Here is a 24,838-nt window from a genome sequence, read left to right on the forward strand (position 1 = left end):
TTCACCGTACTTCTGTGGTGGATTAATAAAACTCTTCTAATTGTCACAAGCCTCTCTCTCTCTCTAGAATGGAGAGAGAGAGGCGTCACCACGGCCACTGTCACATTCATATTTTAATATCTAAATTGAACCCCTGAGCAGAAAACTTCGCTGCATAACTGCTTCATTCACTATGACAATTATTCTTTTATCAGGTATCCCAGTCCTTCTTTCAGCGGCTTTATGCCTGCTTATGTGCTTGTATTTCTTTGAACCACCTGCTTTGGGTTGACGTATTAATTTCTATCCCTAATCCAAGCTTAATATTTTAGCCCTTCCCAACTGACCAATTCTTCACCCCATTCAACGCAAATGCAGCATTTCCTCCACGGCACCTTTCTCTTCCTCTTCTGAGCGGGTCAGGGCGCCCTTAGTGAGGTTAGGAAGGTAATGTACGGTTTGGTTAGGTCAGGACTTGGCTTTCTAGGAAAGGTTATGTTTGTTTTCGTCTCTTCAGTAAGTAGAGCAGAGGAGAGGACCATAGATATAGTAGAGAGGACACATCAGGTGCAACGGTATGAAAACATAAAGCAAACTACAAGGATGCTTTAAACGACAGGCGTTGCTGGCTTGTTTACTTATAGAATTTATGTTCAATAATTCATTTGCTGTTTGGCAAATGTTAGCTGACAATAGCCTTGTGAAGTTGGAAGCCGCTAGTTAAGAAGTAAGCGACCCAGCTTCTCAACACAAAGGGAAGGAAGAAGAAGAATAAGCCAAGAAGGCCGTCGTCCTAATTAAAGTACATTTAGCTAGGGTAAGTTTATTATGAGTTGTCAGTTGTGTCATTGTAAAATATCAAAGAAATTACTATGCAAATTTTAATATTTATATGGTTTCGATTGATAGACTATATAGTAAATACCACGGAAATGATCCTGTAGGACCTGATTGCTGAGAGGTCCTAGGCTACTAGCCTGCCATTTACGGTACGAACCTAAGGCTGGGCTACGCCAAGTCTTATCAGGCTTTAGTACCTAGGTCCTACTGCTGAAAACTTATCTACGTAAAACACTTAACAATGTATAATTTATGTATTGCCCTTAAGTACAAGAACCCTTACCAACAGGCTAAGGAGTCTGGCCTAAGGTGGTTAGGCTACTACCTATCCCAACGGAGTTGAGGTTTAGGCTAGGTAGGTATGCGTGAGGTCTCCAAGGAGCCATGTCACAAGTCGGTCCCTAGACAGAGATGGCTAGGCAAAACTGCATAGAAAAAAAAAACCTCACTGCCATAGTCAAGGCCGCCATGGAATACCTAGTACTATCTTAGCTAGATCTACTAAACTAAATAAGCTTACCAAGGTACAGGATGGGCTATGCTTGGATGGGTCTTCTTCGTCCAGCCGCCGTAATCCCATCTTCTTGTGGGGTTGGGCGCTCGAGTCCTTCCTTCTCCATATAGGAAAGTCTATCTTGGGTGCCTGTGTACTACTACTTACTACGCCCAGCGATTTCATGTCACTGGGGTAAATGACCAAGCGGCAACATAGCGGCCACCCTTCTTGGAATGCGGTCACTTGGTGTTCCTGAAAAAGATCTTAAATTATGCCATTATTTCGCAATCTAGAAGACAACACTTTGAGAGGAGCACACAGGCCTTGGTGTGCTGCCTGGATGGGCCACAACTCTTGAATGATGTTCATGGCAATGAAATTCAAGTACTTGGTAGATCTATACTGGTATTCCGGGATCGGTGGCTGCTACGTCACCGTTTCAGTCGTTTACCCTTTACGTCGTGCCACCTGATTTTCTAGTAACCCTTCCCTACTTTGTGTAACCCTCCACGGCCAAAGGCTTTCTTTTACCAGAGATTCCTTGTCCCTGCAGACAAAGGCTAGACCACCGCATCCTAATTTTCTGTGCCTTATCCGCTATTTTACAAATACCCACCCTTTTTGCTGATTTTCACTCAGTTGTTTCCAACAATAACTTCATACCTATAGCCTGCTTACATTGTGTAGCTAATTTCACAATTTACCATAGTGGAGTTCTGTATGGAATTTTAGTTTTCAGAGATTTTGCATGTTATTTTTATTAGTTTGCATTGCTTTCACTGCACATTTCCTATCAAGTGCAACCATAACGGGGAGTCCCTTAGGGAAACTTGGCTTTTGGGGGGAGCGCCACAGGCGTCAGTTGAGTAAAACAGAGAGAGGAATTGTAACCTACCTTAACGCCCTTTATATTCTTAAATGGTGCAGGCTTTGTCCCTCTGGACCTTTCCGAACCTAACCTGACCTAGGATGCTATGAAAAAGAAGGTAATGGTATAGTACTTTACATATTTATATATGTACTATCATGAAATTGTATAATATTGGGTACCAGTATTTGCCACAGTTCCAGATGGGAATTGGTAAATGTAGAAGAGATATGAACTAACAAAGCATTTCCCTTCCTCATTATTATGACAGGGAACAGCATTTCTTTATGGATAAGCAACATGTCAGTCAGTTGAGAGATTATGCTCCCTAATAGGAAGTGTCTCCAAAATTAAAAGGTAATGATTTGTATTTCTGTACTAATAAATACCAAATTTTAAAAGTAATTTGTGATTCCTAGGTATACACAAAACAAGAGTTTTGTTATAATCATACCTGAGTCAGCCGACAGATTCCCTGTGCAATAAGAAAAAGTATTGGCCTATGGTAGGTTGATGGGAATTTAGATTTGTGTTGTTTTTTTTTCTTTCTGTTTGGAGTTTAGAGTAATATAAAACTGATGTTTAAAAATAGTTTTTTTGTATTTTCTAATGATTTTGATTGTGTATTTTGATGAAAATTTTCTCTTGCTGTATTTACAGAAGCAAATGATGTTACCAAGGATATTCAGAAATGTGCTGAATGCATCAAAATACTAACTACACTACTAAGGGCTTATGTGGATGGCTGGATTTGGTTATACTTAACCATTTGCAAAGGTAAATATATTTCTTTTCTTGATTGTCTAGTTATAAAAGACTGCAGGCTATGCCGAAATTTGGAATTCATGGATACATGTTCATACAACATACAAACCACTGTTTTCTGCCTTGTTACCTTATATGAGATATGTGTGAGATTTGATTATGTATTTGAAGCCGTGGTTGATATTTGGATAAACAAATATGTAACAGCCATGTGAATAATATTTGGTGTGAATTTCCTAATCCGAGCAATTTCCTTTATCTGTGCCCCACAATACTTAATTCAATGTGCTGTCGAGCCTTTGTTAAGTGAAAATTCAGTTAATACTGACTGCTCTTCATTCCTTTGATATCATCCTTAGTAATTGTTATAGTTTGTTCATGAAACTTAACCTGTCAGATATATATATACAGTTAGCGCCCCTCGTCATTTCACACCCCTACGTTGCAATATGAAAAAACATAATCCAGAAAAAAAAATGCATTAAAACTTTATGTGAACACTCACCAATTAATCTTCTAGTATTTGCAAGGTAGTCCTTTCCTCTTGATAACTTCTGTGACCCTATTTGTATGCTATCAATGAGGTACGGCAGATTTGGGGGTCAAGGGCAGCCCAGCACTCTTCAGGGCCTCCTCAAGTTTTGGCACTGTTGACGTGTCCTTGTTCCGAAGTTGGCTTTCATTATGGCCCAAAGATTTTCCCAATGGGTGATAAGTCAGGGAGTTGCCAGGCCAGTCTTTATGTATTAACATCACAATCCCCAACACATGCTTAATAATTTTTGCAGTGTGGCAAGGGGCACCATCTTGTTGCAGGATTTCAGTGCCAGTCTTCTCAAAAGCGTCGGGCAAGTACAAGTTCAGGATCTCGTAATACACGTTGGCATTCACAGTTTGTCCCTTTGGTAAAACAACAAGATCAGCAACTCCACCATATCCAAATGCACCCCAGACCATCAAAGAAGCGGGGTACTTGACCGTCTTAGCAGTGGCTTTGGGGTGATAAGGATCGCCACCCTTCTTGACCCAGACCTTTTGCCCTGCGGGGTCAGAAATGTAGAATGCAGCCTCGTCTGTGAAAAGGATCTTTCGTACCCCCTCTAGCGGCCACTCCCTAACCTTCTTACAAAAAACAACCCTTGCCTTCCTTTGTTTCTCTGAGACGAGTGGTTTCTTCTTTGCTTTCACTTCCTTAAATCCTAAATCTCCACTTATACGTTTCTGAAGTGTCCTAACACTCGTTTCACCAAGCATTTTTGGGTAGGTTTCCTTCAACTGTTTAACTGTTAACATGGGATTAGCTTCAAGTTTGTTTTTAATGAAACGTAAGGCACGTGGGGACTGCTTCTTGGGAACACCGCCACCATGTTTGTGTACAGGAATTTCCTTCTCCCCACTGGCTTTGTATTTGGCAATAATATTACGCACTGTACGCTTCTGTACATTCACTTGAGCACTTATTTCACTTGAACTCAGGCCTACCTTATAACACTCAATGATTCTTATTATGTTATCACGACTAGTATGGCCCCAGGCATGGTTACAAAAAAATAACTAGCGAAATAGCGATCTCTACAGAGCCCCCTCAGACGTGCGACACTCCCCAACAAAGGTCAGAAGGCAATGATCATAACTGGATCGATAAATCATGAGTTTCCCCCGATTAAGTGGAAACATTAAGCTTTGAGGTGGCCATATAGTCAATTTTCTCTCTCGATTTTTTTGCTCGATTTCAAGACCACTCCCAAAAGCGACAGCTGTGATTTCCCGAGGGAGGGTGTGAAATCACAAGGGGCGCTGACTGTAACTGTATTTCTGAAGTCCGACAGAATTTAAAAAGCTTCCGACACACGCAGTGGTCGGCCAGGTGGGGTTAGTACCCATTCCCGCCGCTGGGAGGCGGGTATCAGGAACCATTCCCATTTTCTATTCATAATTATTCTGTCGCCGGTGCTGAAAACACCTGTTTTCAGTACCTCCGTCTTAGGATTTTGGAAACTTCATTGCCGCTAAGTATCCTAATTTTCTTTTGATTTATTTACTTGGATTTGTGGCTAGGCATACGCTATCTTAAATTGATTTGAATTTGATTCATTTTTGCATAAGATATCTGAATCTAGTCAGGCTAGTTTCAGAGGGGGTTGTCTGCAAAGATAGGGTGTGGCTACCGAAAGCTTCGGTAGATCCGCACTTGGTATGCACGAGGGGTATGGGTCTTGCTTCGTTCTTGAGATTTGTCATGTAGGAGTGTGAGACTTTGTCTAATTCCGTAAGGAAGATGTATGATTCGTATTTGACGCAATTAATCAGTAAACATGTCTAATTCCGTAAGGAAAAAGTATGATTCGTATGTACGCAATTAATCCAGTAAAACATGTCTAATTCTGTACAAGGAAAAAGTTATGATTTCGTTATGTACGCAATTAATCAGTAACCAAAAGTCAGGGTAGTGAAACTGCTAACTTCCTGTAGACTTTATTTTGCCTAACCCTGTAGTATGGCCGGGCTACGACTACGGGGGGGGTTATATGAATGTCTGCGAGAGGTGATCGCTCTCCTTCATTGTGTGAAGAGTGCTACTTCTGTTATTGTTACTCCTAACCCTGTAGTGTTGCCTTCGGGCCCTAAAACAGTGTCTGTAGAGGTTATTGCCCTTTCTCTTATACTCTTTCGATTCGTAACTTAGAATCGAAAGTGCTTGCTTTAGAGAGCAATAGTGAAGTGGCTAAGTGCAGTGACAGTGCCCCTTGTGTAGTGGAGGGTGCGTCAGATCGGCCTTATAATGCCTCTACGTCTAGGCCTCTGTCGGACTCCCAGGACCACAGGGGAGAGGGCATGTCGAAAGCCGAAGGAGGGTTACGAGGAACCCCCACCGATCTGGCGTGCCTTCGGCAGTTTCTGGTAAAATCCCCAGACTGCCAAAGTGCGTGCATGTGCACGAATCCTGAAGGATTGCTTCTCGTCCTCCGAGGCGTCCTCCCCGCGCAAGGGTTGGAGCTCTCGGAAGGACTCGCGCCCTCTAAGAAGCTTTATAGAAGAGGACGCTTCACGTCCCCTCTCTCTCGTTATGCGTTTCAGTGAGAAGTAAGAAGGCGAACGTCGCCTGATCACGTGTACGTCTTTCCACCGAGAAATATGAAAAAGAAGGCAGTTTCTTTCGCTTGTTTTGACGCCTGTCACGAGCGTGACGCTTTTCTGCACGCTTCTTTTGACGCGGCTTGAACGGGACGCTCGAATGGACGCCAGGCGCGCGCCAGCGCACGCCAGGTTTGTCTCCTGGCTGAACGTTTCTGTTGAACTCTTCAAGCTCTTGTTTAAGATTTGAGCCTCAAGAATGTGAAGTAAGCAGTGCTTCGGAGGAAGCTTAAAGTGAACAGACAACTTCGTCTTCGAAACCTAGCAAGACCTCGGGTTTCGTGAATTCAAGAGGTCTCTGTCAATATTATATTGCTTTTCGCAAAGGTGGATGGAGTTAAGGAAAGCTCAAGGGAAGATCTCGTTTTCTCTACCGCAGTCAAGACTTTGCGATAAGGCAGTTACGGGTTATGTAAAGGCTCGACGTCCTGCACGTCAGGACTCTCGGCAACGTTCAGTAGGATTCTTGCAAAGGCACTCATCAAAAGGACGCTCTTCAGGAAAGCGCAAGACAGGACTTCCTTTGCCATACTGCCAATAAATTTTAAGCTTTAGCAGGCATTTGTTGTGATACGGGAGAGGAAGCTGGTTGGAGAGTTTCTTCCTCTTCCCAGGATAATTTTGCAAGCTTTTTAGCCCATCTGAAAGGGTTTTTCAGATGATAGTTTTTGTTAGTTTCTAGTCGGGACTACACTGCCGAATTGAACATCGTCGTTCTACCTGCTGTAAGCCCAGTCTCTTAACAGGATTCTTGCCCCTTCCTCGTTTGAGACGGTAATCGGAAAAATAAAATGCTCGACTTCCTGGATTACGTTTTGTCAATTCAGTGACTTTCCCCCATTGACAATACACTATCGTTTTGTCAAGTAAGTGGGTATCCCCTCATTGACAAAATATCTCTTTGTCCCGTAAATGGGTTAGTTCTCATTGACAAACATCTCATTAACTTGATATTGCATAAGCGAATAAGCTCTTATTGACAAGATTCGGAAGAGCTCTCATTCGTCATTCGCAGACTCGTACAAGAAATAGACTTGTAGACTACGTCAATGAACGCTTATGTCCAATAATAAGAAGCTTGAGCTGTCTGCTTCGATTCTCTAAGTTTTGTTCATGAAACTTGCCTGTCAGATATGTATGTAGCTGTATTTCCGAATTCAGCTATATATATATGTCTGCCAGGTAAGTATGAACAAACTTTATTGTGATATATCATATTTTGCCTTGCGTTATTTTACTACTGGTTGGTTCAAGTCATATACGCTTGCTGTAGTTACCTCTTCGGATGGCAACCGAGAGGTCTGTTGTCTATTATTTTAAGGACATTTAATCGTTACTCCCTGCAGCCTTCCAGGAGTTTCTGATTTATCTTTTACCGTTGTATGGTAGTGTTCTGACGACACAAACGCATCTATATATTTAGCGTTTTCTGTTTCGCTTAAATATACCAGCTTTGAGAGTCTCTTTCTGCTCAAAAATAACGGACCTATTTCTTCGTAGAATAGGGTAGCTGGCAACCCAGACATAAAGTTAAGAGACGACGTTCGTAAGCTGCTGGCTGCTGCTGTGTCTTTCCTCCAGTCCAACCGAGCCAGTAACAGATCGTGCGCTGTCATGCGCGGTAGGTTACGTTTCTCTCTCCTGCGGGATTGACTGGCTAACCGTATCTCTGTGCTGGCGGTTACGTCTCTCCTGCGGGATTGACTGACTAACTGTATCTCTGTCCTACAATCACGGACTTTAGCCTAAGATTGAGGGGATTTCTTACGTGAATGAATAAACGTTGCATTCGTTTTGCCTTACTATGTTCAACAGAGTTATCTCTTAATCCTTTCGGTGCTCGTTACTGCACGGTATAGAACTACGAGTCTACCGCAACATTGCACTTTATATGCTCTCCTGCATAGGCAAAGCGCAGCCTTATTAGGGAAGTAAGCATTACTCGGGGAGGGAATGGATGAGCTTGCTGGGGATCATTTCCTTCCTGAAGAAGTTTGTTTCCCCTTTCCCCGAATAGACTGCAATTCAGACCTCCACAGTTTTTCCTACCGGGAAACTGAAATATTATTCAAGATCTAGGAATGATTCTGAACATCTCTCAGTGCGTCTATCACCTGAGGTGATAGAAAGAAGGTGCCGGTCATCTGGATAGGGTTTCAGATGTCCTGGATCTTAATCTGAAAGAGTAAAAGCAATTCGGTCGTCCCTCCAGTCCTCGAAACGAGTTTTTGGAACCAGTGGTCCAGATCAACTCTGATATTCCACAGCTCTCTCATATCTTAAGAAGTATCTTCTCTCGGTCCCTGTTTGAGTTTACGAGAAAGAGCCTATTATAACGACAGGCGTAGAATGTAACGATCCTCTAGAGGTTCGTTACAGGATTGCAAAAGTCCGTACGAATCGTCTCGATCGACTTCCGAGTGGAATCTTTCTTTAGAAGTAAGTTGAGAGTTGTGGAGACTTTAGGGACGCCCTTTCATTCTTCTCTTCGATATGTTGAGGACGAAGAGGCTTCTTCTCTGCTCCCCCTTATTCTCGATCCGGGATCGGTACCATTAAACGCCATCCTATGATATTGAACAGGGATGGATGTTTAGTCTTTTCCCCTTTTTCAATCGCTTAGGAAATGTAATAAGAGGATTTATGACGTCACAGGGAGCGACAATGACGCTGATTGCCCCATGTTGGCCTTCAGGATCCTGGATTCACAGAGGTCACATCCTTCCTAGTTCACCTTCCAAGGACCTTTTTCCGAGAGAGTCGGTCTACTCTAACTCGAAAGGTACCTATAACCTCTCCGCTCTGAGTCTGACTACGTTCAGACTATCGAGATGTTGACAGGAATAAGATTACCGTCTTCCATTTCCGTCTGAAGAATGGGATAAGCTGGCAGTCACAACTATTAAAGAATACGCAAATATGTTGTTGACGGCCTTTGGGCTCAGAGATTTGCGTCTGTCAAACAACAAAGCCCTTCACGATCTTTGAGTTCTGTGGAATCTCGAAACTCGCTCACCATCTACTTTTTGTCTCACCTGTTTTCTCGGAGTCAGACACTCGTGCGAGATCAGGCGACATATAGTAGCCCTGAGTTTCTTGTTGACGAAGTCGGTTGCGTTTATACACCCCCGATGATCGTGTAACATGAGACCAGGTTGGACTGTCAGGCATTCTTCCTTCGGGACTGAATCGCCTTTTTGCTCCTCGCTCCTTTTCTCCTGGCACCAAGAAGCTCGAGTCAGGAGTTCGAGTCGCTGACGACGTTGGGTTGCGTTGATACACCCCCCCAATTGTTTGCTTAGATTGAATCACCCAGGCAGTCCAGACACAAATCCTTCAGCGAAGAATAGTGCCTTATGGTCTTCAGGGTACAGCCTTGCTGTCCTTGATTCGTCTGACTGGTCAACTGGTCGGTCACCTGACTTTAGTTACAGACGGACTGACTGTGCATGTCCAGATCGAAGCTTTCAATATGGAACTTAGACGTAGTCTGAAGTTCTTGATGTCAAAGCATTCGAACCTCTCCTACCTGTTAACTTCTTGCATGTGATCAGGAAGGCCTTCTTCTAACCACCCTAGATACGTCAAAGAGGGTTAGTGAGATTTTAAGCCATCGTCACAAGTTTTGGCTTTAGAGAACACAAGGCGGTGTGCTCTCTAAGCCTTCCGTTGTGGCCTAAGAATGGAAAACCCGTTTGTCCTTGGGCCAGGAGCTTGGAAGCAAGGATGGCACAAGTTAGTGGGCAGGAGCCAGAGAGAGTCCTGTGCCCTGTCGTCTCTCAAGTTTTATCTACATAAAACTCAGAAAGTCTAAGTCATTCGGGCAATCTGCAGTGTTCCGAACAAGACCAGACTTGCCCACATCGAAGAACACCCTGGCTTTAGTGTAAGGAGTTCTTTCAAAAATGCTCCTTCATTGTGTTTGCACAAAGATTTGAAATCTTTTTATGAATGCTCACGAGGTGAGGGCGCGGCCTCGGAAGCATTTCAACAGAGCATGGCACTCAGCAACATCCTGAGTACCATGTTTTAGCGAAGCAACTCTGTGTTCACTTCACACTCCCTGCGAGATGTGAAGATGGCATATGAGATCTGCTGCTCGCTAGGGCCATACACAATCTTGGGGCAAGAAGTACCGTATATTTCGGCGTATAAGGTCGACCCTTTAGCCCCAAAAAATAACATGCCAAAATTAGGGGGTCGACTTATCTAACAGTAACAAAAAGTGAATCTTTATTATTTTGGCATATCGTACAGGAATCCAGGCTTTACAGTTGGCTATTAACAATGACAGCCTTGTTGAGGTAACTATGTATGTAAATACCAGTATTAAAAACATTTCACACTGTAATACGACAATAATAATACATTAGAACATCCATTACCTTAAATAAAATGAAAAAAATCTAAGTAACTTGAAGAAACCCTAATCGCATAGCAAGCGTAAACATTGCGTAACCATTTGTATTACAGTAATTGAGAAGGATGCGTTCACTCTGACAGTTTGTATTTACCGGGTATTGTTCAAAAACACTTATGGTATGAAATCTTTATTTATCACTTTATGAAATAAAAAAAATTTGTAAGTAATAGTAAATATGTATTTAAAATCCTTCAAAATTACTTGAGTCATCGTCACTTGAACATAAACAATTCATCAAAACAAAATTATCATTCACGGTTTCAGCATAAGGAATTAAGGATCCCAGGTTTAAATCTGGTGAGAATCAACTGCATGGTTCGTTTTGACCTCAAATGAGCCTGTTTATGACATAGAAGAACCAATGGTCAAGGAATTTTCCAACACAATAAAATACGGGACGGTCGTTTTAACTACCCAATCAAAATATTAACTGAGTGGCAGTTTGTAACATACATAGATCGTAGGCTGTTATGCAGCGTTAGTTAGCGCTTGTTTGTTTACATTACACTCGAGTAACGTATCTTTCGTTTTGTCATTTCTAATCATATTTGCCGGTATTCATCTTTATATATACACAGATTTGTTAATATCCGAGTATATTTCATGTATTTCTTATGGTAAGTAGAGCAACATATGTACCGTAATTACATTCAGGTTATTTTATATACGTTTTACCCTGCTGCTTATTTTGAGCGTACGGTTGGCCTCACATTTAGTTTATAGGTCGACTAATATACCCGATATTAGTTAAAATCATACAAATTTACTCAGAATTGGGGGGGTCGACTTATCTTCCGATCGACTTATACGCCGAAATATACGGTACCACTCATCCTATCCTGTAGAAAATGGTTAGGAAGAGCTCTTACATTAGTTGTTGAGTCGCCGACAACGGCGACTTCTTAACTCTTAAGCCTTAGTTAACACCTTAACTTTGGCTAGGTTGGTCAGGTGGTGATATATATTTATATATATATATTTATTTTACTTCTTAGCCCTCATGGTATGGTCAATATGGTCTAGTCACATTGTGGTCACGCCCCCGTTGACAGATCATCTGGAGTGCACCAGCTTTATAGGTCTCTACCTCTCTGGCAACTTTAGTAAAGCAGAAGCAGACTTGGGTGACAGTAATCACGAAGTCAGCTATGCTAACAGGTGGAACCAAGATGTAAATCATCTGCATGCATTTGTTTCCCAAAATCCTTCTATTCTGTCCCTTCCCACCTCCAACGGTGGGATTCAGCTATATATATATCTGACAGGTAAGTTTCATGAACAAAATGATATTGTTATGATAAAATAAAGTTTGTTCATACTTACCTGGCAGATATATATAATCAAGTACCCACCCACCTCCCCCTCATGGGGACAGTGAAAATAAAAATTATGAATAGAAAATGGGAATGGTTCCTGATACCCGCCTCCCAGCGGCGGAAGGTGGGGTACTAACCACCTGGCCGACCACTGCGATGTGTCGGAAAAGTTTTTTTAAATTCGTGGCGGACTTCAGAAAATACAGCTATATATATATCTGCCAGGTAAGTATGAACAAACTTTATATGTATCATAACAATATCATTTTTAATAAAACCACTTGTTGGGGAATATAGGCACAATTACTAATTATGCAATTGCTTTTTTTACTTGAATTTTTGTGAATGTAGCTAACTCACCTGACATTCTCTTAATTCCTTTTAATCCTGTTTATTTAATTTTTGTATTGACTAAACTTTGTTTAGGTAGTATGTTTGTTTGTTTTCACATTTAATTTTAATGTATATTTACTCAATTGTCTTTGAGCATTGTAGCAATAATTTCTTCTTGTTAATCAACATATTAAGAATGGTTATGGCTCAGAAATATAGTTTTCTAGCCAACTTTTCTTAGCAGTCCTGTACAATCTTCATTATAACACCGTCCTTTGACTTTCATGTGGACTGTTATTATTAGGTTCTCTGCATTCAAGCAAGGACTCTTGTCCAACACTGATTGGCCACTCCTTTTGGTCTTGTCCTTAGAAGACTTCCTGTAGAGCTGTCTTCAGTCTTCACATTACTCCAGGAACACACTGTTAGCAATTTCTTTATGGGAATGTGATTATATTTCTTGCCTGAGGATTTCTTCTGTTTAGCTGGTGATCCCATTCCTCTCTTGTAGAGGGATCTTGTTGTGTGTCTCCTCAATTCCATGAGGTGTAGCAGTTGACTGAATTAGACGGTTGAGACTCTTGGGTCCCCTTTAGCTTTAGAGAAGACTGACTAGCCTTGAAATACATTGGGGATTTGCCCATGTCATTATTTCTTTAGCTAGACAGAGGCAGGTAGGATATACCCTGTTTTGTTGGGAATTTCTTCTTGCTCCTCTATTTTCCCTCTTGCTTTCCTCTTATGTAACCTATCAGAGAATCCCTATCTTCAAGGTGCAAGACGTCTGGTTTTCTAGGAGTAAGATATCTCTTGGTTGACATGATGAAATAGACTTCCTCTCTAGGCAACTACTGCAGGCGCTGCATCAGTGCTCCTTAACTGATGTGAAAAATGTTCCCAGTATGAACTCAAATTCTCTGTGTCCTCTGGCATTCTCAAGGAGATTGTTATGTACGTAGTTATCTGTTATGTACATTGTTACCTATAGTCTGTCAATGACACATGCAGGTGTACTTTTAGGTAAAGAATACACTTGGGATTTCTGCAGAAAATAGCAGAACACTACGGTGTTACTTGCTTGCTTTCAGTGAAATAGGGAAATTCCCATTTTTAGAAAACAGAACCGAGATATAATGAGTAACTTCAATGTGCTGTGGTGATTAAAACCATATGCAGATGACTTATTGAAATTTGGACAGCCCTAGGTATTGTTCACAAGTCTTGGGTCCTACCTAAAACTTTTTCTGGAGTTAAAAACAAAAACATAAATTATAAATGTGATAGTAGTGCTTGATGAAGCTGTAGTAGTAGAAATAGTATTACTGTTATATATATAATATATAAAGGTATATATTTTTCTCAAGTCAGTAGTACTGTCTGTCTTTGTGCCACTTTATTTATGTACAATTTGCCTTGTAAAATATTTTAAGTCAAAACAGGAAATATTTTAGCAAATAGATTGTCATAAAATTGATTCAGTTTTGTTGTCCTTACCAGAGGAATACTAATAGGTGGATATTACTACAGCTGTGTTTTTGCTTTTGCTCACTGCAGAATATGTAATACATTTCAATTTAATCTTATGTTGTTTTAAGACTAAAATTAATTTTTTTATACAAAACCATCCCTTGATAGTAACCTTTATGTGCAACAGCTCATTTTTCAAGAATAGAAGAGAGCTCCCATATAGTGTGTGCATCCTGGGTCAAAAGTGTCCTTCATTGGCAGTAACAGGGCATAAAAAATCAGTTTTAGTTTCAAACGATTCGATGAGCACATCATGCTCATCACTTCATAAAGGTATTTTTATAAAAAAAGACTTCAGGGTTTGTATATCTAGGAAGAATAAAAACTAACATCAAATTGGATTGTTCATTTATTTCTAAATATATGTAATATTTGCAAGTGATTTTGTATAATTTCATGTCAAGGATATGAGCTAATGTATTTCTTGAGTACATCATGTAAATTGCATCAAGGATGTGCAATAGTTTTCATTGATTGCACTAGTTTCCATTGGTGGAGCAATAGATCAGTGCTTTTATAAATATTTTTGGTGATCAAACTGCCTGTGTTAATGTACATTCAGATAGGAAGGGAGGGCCTGTTTAAAGATATGAAAATATCATGAAGATATTTTTAAATGCTAAAGTAGACCTTTTATCTATTTCTAATGTAGGAATGAACTTAAATTTGTTAAGTCGGTCAAGTTAAAAATTTTATGTTGATTCAGCATGTGCATTAGGTTGGTATTGCCAAACTATGAAAAATTATGAAGTGGTGAAAAAGTTGATTTTCATTCGGGTATTGTTTTGATATTGTTGACCTTTGTGATTAAGACTATATAAAAGTTTTGTGGATGGGTTAATTTATTGTAAAGTTAAAGGTAGTGTATTGTGTTGTGGTGCCTTTATTGATGTATGTAATTAATAGTACGTATACATTGCCTGATGTATTACTGTACCTTTCACACAAAATTAATTATAAGAACACAGCATGTGGTATTTTCACATATTCTGCTTTTCTAACTGTGGTTGTACCATTGCAGCTTGTAATGCAATAATGGTAATGATAAGATCTATGACACTAAGGTAAGGATTAGAGTTGATATACTAAACCCTGTGGGCTATAGCCAAGATGTAAATTTTCTCATTACAGAAGAACTTTAAGTTTTAAGGACTCAAGGTGTGAAAGATCAAATACTAGTGTCTGTTTTTCAGGTTCCTGTCTTCATAAGTGAAGCTTTAATGTGAACAAACTGGAACAAGATTCTTCCTTCCCAAAAGAAAATAAGAAAAGTTGGTAAAAGGTTTATTCATTGTATGATTGGTATTGAGAGATTTTATTTGTTGGTGATTAATGGATGGGAAAATGAAGAAGTATGAGTGTGAAATATGTGGAAAGCATTTCATGCTGAAAAGTAGTCTGAAAGTCCATGTTTTGAATCATAAAAGTTATGGAATGTTTTGGGATGTAGATAAAAGTCATGTAAAGCCAATTGAAGAAATGTCACCACCTTGTTGGAGGCAAGAGGATGATTTAGTAGCTTATCATAGCCAAGATAGTGTACAAGATTTTGAAAATGCTGATTGTACAGAGAAAGACAAATTTTACAAGTGCCCATTCTGTGGGAAGCTGTATTCTCTTAAAGATTGCCTCAAAACTCATGTGGTCAAGTGTAAAATAGCAACATCATCAGGTGCTGGAGAGAGCACTGAAATGTCTCCTTTAGGGCATCAGTGTACTACTACTGAATCTAATAGATTGGACCCAGACCTGAAATCATTAGTTCCAGAGGACAAAGAAAAATTCCATGTAAAACAGGGTGATTTAATTTCAGAAAGTATACCGATAGGTATTTTTTCACATAGCTTAAATGCAAAGAGGTTGTCAGATAAAGAACAAGATTTAAGCACATTTGATTATCCTGGCAAGGGTTTAGAAAGAAAGAAGACATTAGTTATTGGAGAACCAATGAATGTGAATGTTGCATTGTCATTTGATAATGAAAGCATTATGAAAGATGTAGAAGTGTTCAGCATCCAGGATACAGAATCCAATACAAGCAGAAATGCTGGGAAATGCTTAAGGCAGAGTAACCTTGGCAATGAAGAGAAACATTACATGAAATCTCATCCAGATTTAGTTTGTCCTGTTTGTGAAAGTATATTTTCATCTAAAGCAATGCTTTCTGAGCATAATGAACAGAGATCTCATGTTTGTAAAGTATGCAGTCAGAGTTATTTTTCTTGTAAAGATTTAGCCAGCCATGAAAAATCTCACTATAAGTATAGTGAAGTGTGTGACATTAATTTTGCTTTGTATGAGGATGCTGTTATTCATAAAAGGTCTCACAGCAGTAAGCAAAGGTGTTCAACATGCAAAAAGTTATTTTCTACTAGCAGCGTCTTGCACAGACATTTAGAGCAAGAATCTTACAAGTGCAATATATGTAAAGAAATTTTCTCATCCTGCAAAGATGCAAAAATTCATAGAAAGTCTCATTTAAAGTCACAGTGTAGAACTTGTCATAAAACTTTTGCAGCTGTAGAAAAGGACTCCCATACCTGTCATGACTATAAAACCCTCTCAGTACATAGAGGCACCCGCTGCAAGAATTTTTGTCCAGCTTGCCAAAAACTGTTTCCGTCTGAAGATTTGTTGAGGGAACACATGCAGCAGGATTCTTACATTTGTGAAATATGTCTGAAAGATTTCACAGGGTGCAAACATCTGAAATCTCACATGGAGAGTCATAAACTCAAGTGCAAAATATGTAAAAAGCAGTTTCTCTGTCCTGATAATTTAAAAGAGCATGAATTAAAGCATTCAGATGAAGATTTAACTTGTAAGTACTGTCACAAGAAATTCAAAAGCTTGGGAAATGTCAAGCGACACATTGAGAGGTCACACTATGGTATTAAAGATGTGCAGTGTGACATCTGTGGAAAAATGTTTCATAAAAGTCTTTTTAAGATTCACAGACGCATTCACACAGGTGAAAGGCCATTTCAATGCATACAGTGCAATGCAACTTTTGTACAAAAAGCACATCTCACAACCCACATGAAATCTCACACTGGGGAACGGAATTATCCCTGTAATTTGTGCAGTAAAACATTTATTTCTAAGGAAACTCTTACTATTCATCAAAGGTATCATACTGGAGAGAAGCCATATGAGTGTGATCAATGTGGGAAGAGATTCAGATCAAGTCAGTTGCTGGCAAATCATTTTAGGACCCATAGGAAGGAAAGACCTTTTAAATGCAATATTTGTCTAAAAGACTTTAAATTTCGGACATCCTTATGGCAGCACACAAAGACTCATTTTCCAGATCAGCTGCCTTGCTGTAAGGTATGTGGTAAAAGATTTAACTATAAATATATGTTGCATGCCCACTACAGGAGGCATTCAGAGGAGGAGCTACAAAATGCTGGCATGGAAAGTTTGAGCTTGGAGTTGGAAGAAAAATTTCATAGACCTGAGTTCAAAACTTTTGATTGCAAATACTGTGGCAAACATTTTTATTACAAAGCTCGTTTGCAAAGCCATGAACGGCTCCATACTGGGGAGAAGCCTCATAAATGCTCATTTTGTGAAAAATCCTTCCGGCTTCCAGTTAGTCTTAAGAATCATGAACGAATTCATACTGGCGAACGGCCTTACAAGTGCAATATCTGTGATAAAACTTTTGTTCAGCAAGTACACTTGAAAGTTCACATGGTCATGCATACTGGGGCGAGACCTTATGAATGTTCTTTCTGTGATAAAACTTTTGCTCACCAGAGCAACCTACTGGCCCATAGAAAAATCCATCTGAGAGTAACCAATGCTGACCCTGTTTCTGCCTCTTAGAAGAATATTTTTGATTAGGATTTATTTTTGTAAATTTTTATATATTTGTACCAAATTTAAATGTTACTGAAGCTGATGTAATTTTGTATATCCAGGTTTCTTTTAAATAAACTATCTTAAGATAACCACTGGTTTTACTATTAGATATTGAAAAAGGTTTTCATTCATAAACTTTTTTACGTGAGATTTTAATGCTGTGGCTTAATTCTGGGTGTTTAATCAGTACACTGTATCATATTGTACTGTTGAAAAATGAATGTTTTCGTAGTGGCAAGGTAGACAGACACTTAATTAACTGCCTTATTACCTCTGTGAGTAGCAAATGACCAAAAAATTGCCTTATTTGTGACTGCAAGTATCAAATGAGGCAATACTGTGCATTTTTGTTAAGGTGTGTTTTTGTTTTGAACGTTGCTTGCTGAACAAGGTCAGTTCATTTCCGTGCTCTTCTTCATTTAGTACATTCTGTAAATAATCCCCTTTCTTATGTAATTACTTCCCTTTTCTCCATTTTCATCACTGTCATACTAGTTCACATCTCTTTCATCTTCCTCATCTACTTTACTGTGCAAAACATTTTCTTTTTACCCTTTGCTTAGTCGAGATTTTTATTCTTTTCCTTGCTTTCTATTTTTTGCCTGCATCTTCTCCCATTATAAGCTTATATTCTCTTCTCTGTTTACCATCTGCCAACGTTTAAACGATTTCTTTTCTTCAGTTGCCACCATTCTCTCTCTCTCTCTCTCTCTCTCTCTCTCTCTCTCTCTCTCTCTCTCTCTCTCTCTCTCTCTCTATTTGTTTTTGGTTTTCTACTCATATATTTTATGAACACCTATAAGCATTTTGTTTAGGCAGTACCACTGGCAAATAATTCTGTGTTAGATGGTTATATAGTACAGTAAATGTAACAAGCTTTTTATTAGTATACTGTCAAGTGTTCCATCATTGCTGTCTTCTAATGTTTAGTATACCTTACTTGAATTTGAGAGCAAAGGTGTAGAAAGCAAGCTAACCTATGCTAAATTTTAATCAGAATTGAGTAAAAATTTTGTATGAAAACTGTTGACTGAATCCTGTGACCTGGGTATTACAAGTTTCACACAAGGATGTTGAGATGCAGCAAGTAAAGCAAAAGTAAAACTGGATTTGCCAGGTTCTATGGTAGTAGAGTCACATAGGCATCCAGTGAAAATGTTCACTATTTTGTCAAGTCATCTTTAGTTAGTATTTTGGTTGTGCCACCAATTTTAAGAAATAGTGCATCTAATGTATTGAAGTAGGCATAATGAATACATTTCTGCTTGGAAAAGGTTGGAATCACATTACGACAAAGTTATACATTTCAACTACAAATCACTTCAGAACTTCCTTGATATAGCTTGTATCTTCAAGTTGGGGTTTTCCCCTTTTGAGGCTTGTGATGAGTCTGCTCAGTTCTTGCTTATCTTTTACAGTTTGTATTTGAATCCAGTTTTGTCAAGTCCTTATCCTGGTAATTATTAAAAGAGCAAAAGAGTTTTAGGGTTTAAAACAGGGGTTCTTAACCTTTTGATTACTCCAGACCCCCAATGAATGGCCCAGTATGGTTGTATACCCCATTTTGCTAAAGTCCACAAGACCTATTTTTAAACAGTATAATTTAATATACTTAGTCTGTTACATACTTTAGGTATGAATAGCTAGGACTAGAACTTACAAGGAAATCAAAAGCATCTATAGTTTTATATAGTTATTTATTTATAAAATATACCCATGTATACAATGACATTAAAATAAAATACTATACACAAATATCCAGAGATCAACTTTTATACCCACAGCATGTGATGGATACCCCCTGTTAAGAACCCCTGGCTTTAAAGATTATTTTAAGGTAAGATGATGTAGCAGACTAGACAAGATTACTTAATTCTCAGCATAATTGTTTTAAAAGGTTAGTTGACATGTGGTTATAAGGGAAAAGAACTCAGTCCTCCTGCACTTTTCAAATGCATTTTGTTTTCATGCCATACCAGTCATGTAGAACCCTCATTCTCAGTCCAAGTATCCCAAGAAATGTATATTCTGGTATTTTGTAGACAAGCAGCTGAGTAACAGAACAACTGTTCTTGCGTGTGTGACCATGAACCATTATTAGATAAGTTTCTTCATTGTTTGACATGTCTCTGGATACTACATACCAGCTTTTCTTTGGCATTTTGGAAAACACTGAGACTTAATAATTTTCTCTTGATCCTCTCAGTTCTTTTGGTGTCATTGTCTAATCTAATTCCTTTATCTTGGTTTTCCTTGAAAAATTTCATTCTTAAGTAATTATTACTATGTCTTGTATGTAAATATTTCAGTCTAATTTTGCTCATGTGTATTGAATTTCACCCTTTGTGTTCTGTGTTGTGAGTAATTCGTTAATTCTGTTTATTTCGGGTGTGATTTTGATAACTTTTAATGATTGTGATATACTGTTACATATTACTTTATGCTCTTTAACAAAATCACAAGCAGGTTGGTAATTAATGATAAGAAACCTTCATTAGTCATGCCTTGTTTCTTGTGTGCAAAATAATATTGTTACTTTTTATATTATTTCTTGTCATATTTACCTAATTTTTATATTAGGAAATTTTTTTTTACTTGAATATCATTTGTCTAATTGTACGTACTGCCAGTAATTGGTATCTGTAATGCTTGCCTTTCTAGCAATGTAAAGTGTTTGTTGTGTTCTGCATTAAAATTGTTGGCTGGTTTTGCTTTTTGTATGTTTTAAGCAAAGTTGTCAAGGTTAACCAAGTAGGGTCTGCTTTATTTTCATGTTCTTACTGGAGATGGATGCTACTTGGTTTCTACTTTTAAGGATGATGTTGCCCTCTTGGTCTCTTTTGCAATGTTTGTTGGGGACTGGTTTCCTGATGTGCTTGTTCCCTAGATCATGCGCCTCTCATGTCGAAGTTCGTGTACTGCATGTCTAGTTAAAGTTAAGGAGAACTAGTCATCAAGTGATATACAAGCCGCCTGCTTTGCTGATTAACTGAACTTCTTAACACTGGCTGATCTATATAGCGCCTCGGTGGCGTGGTTGGTATGGTGTTTGCGTTCCACCTCGGTGGTCGCGGGTTCGATTCTCAGCCATTCCATTGAGGAGTGAGAGATGTGTATTTCTGGTGATAGAGAAGTTCACTCTCGACGTGGTTCGGAAGTCACGTAAAGCCGTTGGTCCCATTGCTGAATAACCACTGGTTCCATGCAACGTAAAAACACCATACAAAAATCTATCCTGTTGCACTTGCTCTTCCAATACTGCATCCCATATACCAGATTGCTGCTGTGTTACAAGAGATACTGATGTTGGACTCTGCTTTTGGCCAACCGTAGAAGAAAAGTTTTGCTTCGAGTTTGGTCACCATCTCTAGGTTATTGCATAAGCTTTATATGCTTTTACTCTACTCTACAGTTGCCTACTGCACTGATGGTTGCTTCTACAATGCCTCCTTTGCCACTGCTACACTGATGGGTGCTCGTGCTGTTTTTTGTCTATGGTGAACTTGCATTATGCTGGCTGTTTTGACCATGTTAGCTCTTTTGGTGTCGCTGACTACCTATACTGGATCTCTGATGCTACTTACTCTTAACAGTGCTTGCTGTGCCTTCTGTATCTGCTGCACTTCTTCTTCTGTTACATCCTTCAGTAATATCTTTGGCATCTGTTATGTCTTCTATGCCTGCAATGTTAGTTGCATCATTGACTCCTGCCATGTCTGCCATGCAGCCACAGCTTACTGTGCTGGGTGTGTCTGCTGTTCCTCGAAAACTGCTCAGAAAACAACTGAGAATGGAAAATAAATACTGTACGGAACACTAACAGCAACAAGAAAATAACAGTGTTAGAGAATAATGTCAAATTAAATATGAAATGGAAATGATTTTTTATATAACGGTAACAAATAGAGATATAAACTTGAAACTTATGCAACAAAATTACTAGGGCTGACTCTGCCCAGATGTTCAATGATAACTGCTCTAAAAGTGTGGACTAGACATTTATGCCATGAAGTAGCTACCAAGGTGATCAACATACAGGGAATTAAGGTTCAATAGAATAAACAGTAAGGGCAATGTATTTTTGTAGGATAAATTACCTGCGTTTGATGTTTACTATTTCAGTTAATCCTATAAAGTAAGCTTCATTTATATATATTTTGAGTTAAACAAAAGCTGCTAATTGATAGTTGCTCACTTCTACTAAAAGGTTACTGTCAAAATAATTTTTAGATTTTCACAAGTTACTTTCAGGTTATAGAGCTTTTTAAGTCGTGGAAACTATTATTGTCAAGGGGGAATCATTGCCATTTTTATTTATTTAAACATTAACCAATAGAAATGCCAGTTTACCCAATAGAAATGCCAGTTTTATACTATTTTCCTATTTAATCTCTGTTTTTATGTTTTGCAGTGCTAAGGAAATTGATCTTTTTTATGCCCTTGTGTGCCTTTTACTTAGAATAACTTTCTTCTTTCAGGGATTCTCAGGGACTTGCTCATCTCTTGGTTGGTTCTTTTGGAAAAGGAAATGTAAATGTCAGATGGGGTAAACTACTTTGAAAGCAGTAATGAAAAGGTTTTAACTGTATACTAGAAATATGGATGGACTAGGTAAGTCACACAATTGTCTCTTTTGCAAAAAGTCTTTTATTCTCAAAAGTAGTCTCAAGATTCATGAGTTAAAGCACAGCAGACAGGTGAAAAACTTGAAGCATAAATTAAAAAGTGATTTGATTACATGTAGATCTGCTCTTGAGGAACATAAGGAAAAGCTTATTAAATGCTGCTTAAAGAAAGATAGTGAGGAAACACACAAATGTATCAAGCCACATCATGCATGTACGTTGTGTGACAAGATTTTTGCAAGTTTGAAAGCTCTAAATTTCCATTTAAAAAAGCATTCATTAAGGAAAAAGTTAAAGTGCCCAAATTGTGATAAAGGTTTTCCTTCACACAAGACCTATGCAAAGCATACTCAGCATGGTGAACTGTATGGGTATTCCTGCAGAAAAAAATTTAGGTGCCTCCTTTGTGAAAAGATTTTTTTTTCTGAAGCACTTTTGAATAAGCATGTTAGTCAGAAGTCTTTTCACTGTGGAACTTGTATAAAAAAATTTGAGTCTTGCAGTGAAGCAGAGGATCACAAAAAGACTCATGTACTTAAGTGTCTTGTATGTTGTGAAGTATTTTCCAATAAGAATGAATTGAATCGGCACAAATTGAGCCATGACATTGGAGAACTAAATTGTTCAGTTTGTTCAAAGAAATTTACAAGTTTGGGAAGTTTATCAAGACACAGATACAGAGTACATATGGTGAAAAAAGATGTTCAGTGCAAATATTGTGGAAAACGCTTTCATAAACGTACCTACAAGGCTCATTTAAGGACCCACACAGGTGAAAGACCGTATAAATGTGAAGAATGTAACGCAACATTTGTCCAGAAAAATCATTTGGTGAAGCACATGAAAACCCATATTACTGACAAGGATTTTAAGTGTGATCTTTGTGGCATCACATTTAATACAAATCAGTGTTTGCGTTTTCATGCAAAGATGCACACAGGAGGAAGACACTACTCATGTAATATCTGTATGAAGAGTTATGAAGATGTCTCATCATATAATGAGCACCAGCTTTCTCATCACCCCAAGGAGTGTCATGCTTGTAAGATCTGTGGAAAGGAGTACTCCTTCATCCACCTTATATATTCTCATTATAGAAAACATTCCCAAGAAGATCTTCAGAAACTAGATAAGGAGACTTTAAATACAATATGGGAAACAAAAGCTGGAAATAAAAGGAAAATGAAGTGTAAATTCTGTAGTAAAATATTCTATATTTTCTCTGGACTCCAGGAACATGTACAACATTACCATTCTGATGAAAAACCACATAAATGTTCAACTTGTGGGAAAGTGTTTGGCTTGAAGCATAATTTGAAACTCCATGAAAGAATACATAATAGTGAGCAATCTTTAGTCTGCAAGCTCTGTGGGAAAACTTTCATCCGAAGTGATCATGCTAAATCTCATATGGTTGTACATACTCAAGAAAAGCCTTACGAGTGCAATGTATGTGGTAAATCATTCACTAGAAAAAGTTACTTTTTGTCACACAAAAAGATCCATGCAGTCGGTTTACAAGAATCTCTCTCTGTAGTTATGAAAAATTATTTTCATTGTTCAGGTTGCGGCAAAGGTTTTAAAGTAGAAAGAAAATACTCTAAACATCTTGAAACATGCTCTCAGATAGTTGATGTCTCAAAGGTAGAGTTGTTAAACTCTTCTAGTGAAATTTTTGAATATATGGAAAAAAAGGAGATCAGTGATAAGACTTTCAACAGAAATGTTTTGTTTAATGAGATGTTTGCTTTGGAATGTTCTGACATAGTAGAAATACAAGTACCTGATATTGAGTGCATAAATGACGTTTCACTGGATAGCAAAGAAGAATTTATGGTCCACATCATTGAGGAGACAGAAAGTGTTTTCCCAGCAATGTAGTGAGCAAAGGAACATGTACAGGATCAGAGTACAAATATGTGTAAATTTCAATCGTTGAATCTGCCCTGTCAGTACCATTTCATTTTACATTATATTCTTTGGCTGCTTACACACTTATAAGGGTTTTGTTAAATATTTTAATTTGAAAATTATTATTCAAGTAACAGTGTATTAACATACAGCATAATTACCTAATTCACAGTTCCTTTCAACACCATTGACCATAATTTAGAGCAGGGGTGTCCAGCTGAAATCCTTTCGAGGGCCAATTATGTACTACTTGGTTATGGTCTCGAGGGCCATCAGATATTTGTTAATGACTTATTCCTTATTCCTTATGACTCATTTATTAAGATTTGCAATAAAAGAGCCTTATTGCCAGCAATTATAGTAGGAAATAAATTAATCATTTATTGTCATATGAATGAAAGGTAAAACTTATGTCTCGTTTTAACAGTTTAGTAACTTTAGTTAAATTTTCCTCAGTTCTAATAGTTATAGTAGCCCAAGTTCAAAAATCTCTTGGCACATCGTGGGCCACTAAAGACCATCCTGCGGGCCATGAGTTTGACACCCTTGATCTAGAGGGAACTACTTAGTAGTGCTTTGTGTAAAATCAAAGTTTGGATGTTTTAAAGGGGCATACATTATGATAGTTTGTTAGTGAAGCTCTAACTAGTTAACCTCCTGAACATAATTTTTGAAATGTATTTTATGATTAATGCAATTTGAAATAATAGTTATTAGTTTTTTATATAATATAGTATTTTTATTTATTGGTAC

At 38.4% G+C, this 24,838-nt stretch overlaps 1 protein-coding gene across 8 annotated transcripts in view; it reads left to right on the top strand.

Moving 5' to 3' along the window:
* The first annotated feature begins 329 nt into the window (after nucleotides 1-329).
* The window catches only part of LOC135197746 (zinc finger protein 678-like), a 28,426-nt gene continuing 3,917 nt past the window's right edge, over nucleotides 330-24,838 (top strand). The window contains exons 1-4 of one of the 8 annotated variants that reach the window (XM_064224807.1): nucleotides 476-796; nucleotides 2,844-2,960; nucleotides 14,876-14,953; nucleotides 22,028-24,814. In XM_064224807.1, coding sequence (XP_064080877.1) covers nucleotides 22,148-24,055 — 1,908 coding nt within the window. In that variant the 5' untranslated portion in view covers nucleotides 476-796; nucleotides 2,844-2,960; nucleotides 14,876-14,953; nucleotides 22,028-22,147 and the 3' untranslated portion in view covers nucleotides 24,056-24,814. The other 7 variants (XM_064224808.1, XM_064224804.1, XM_064224802.1 and 4 more) reach the window with 7 other exon arrangements.

Source organism: Macrobrachium nipponense, chromosome 21 (assembly GCF_015104395.2).
Source record: "Macrobrachium nipponense isolate FS-2020 chromosome 21, ASM1510439v2, whole genome shotgun sequence".
In the NCBI taxonomy this organism is placed as follows: domain Eukaryota; kingdom Metazoa; phylum Arthropoda; class Malacostraca; order Decapoda; family Palaemonidae; genus Macrobrachium; species Macrobrachium nipponense.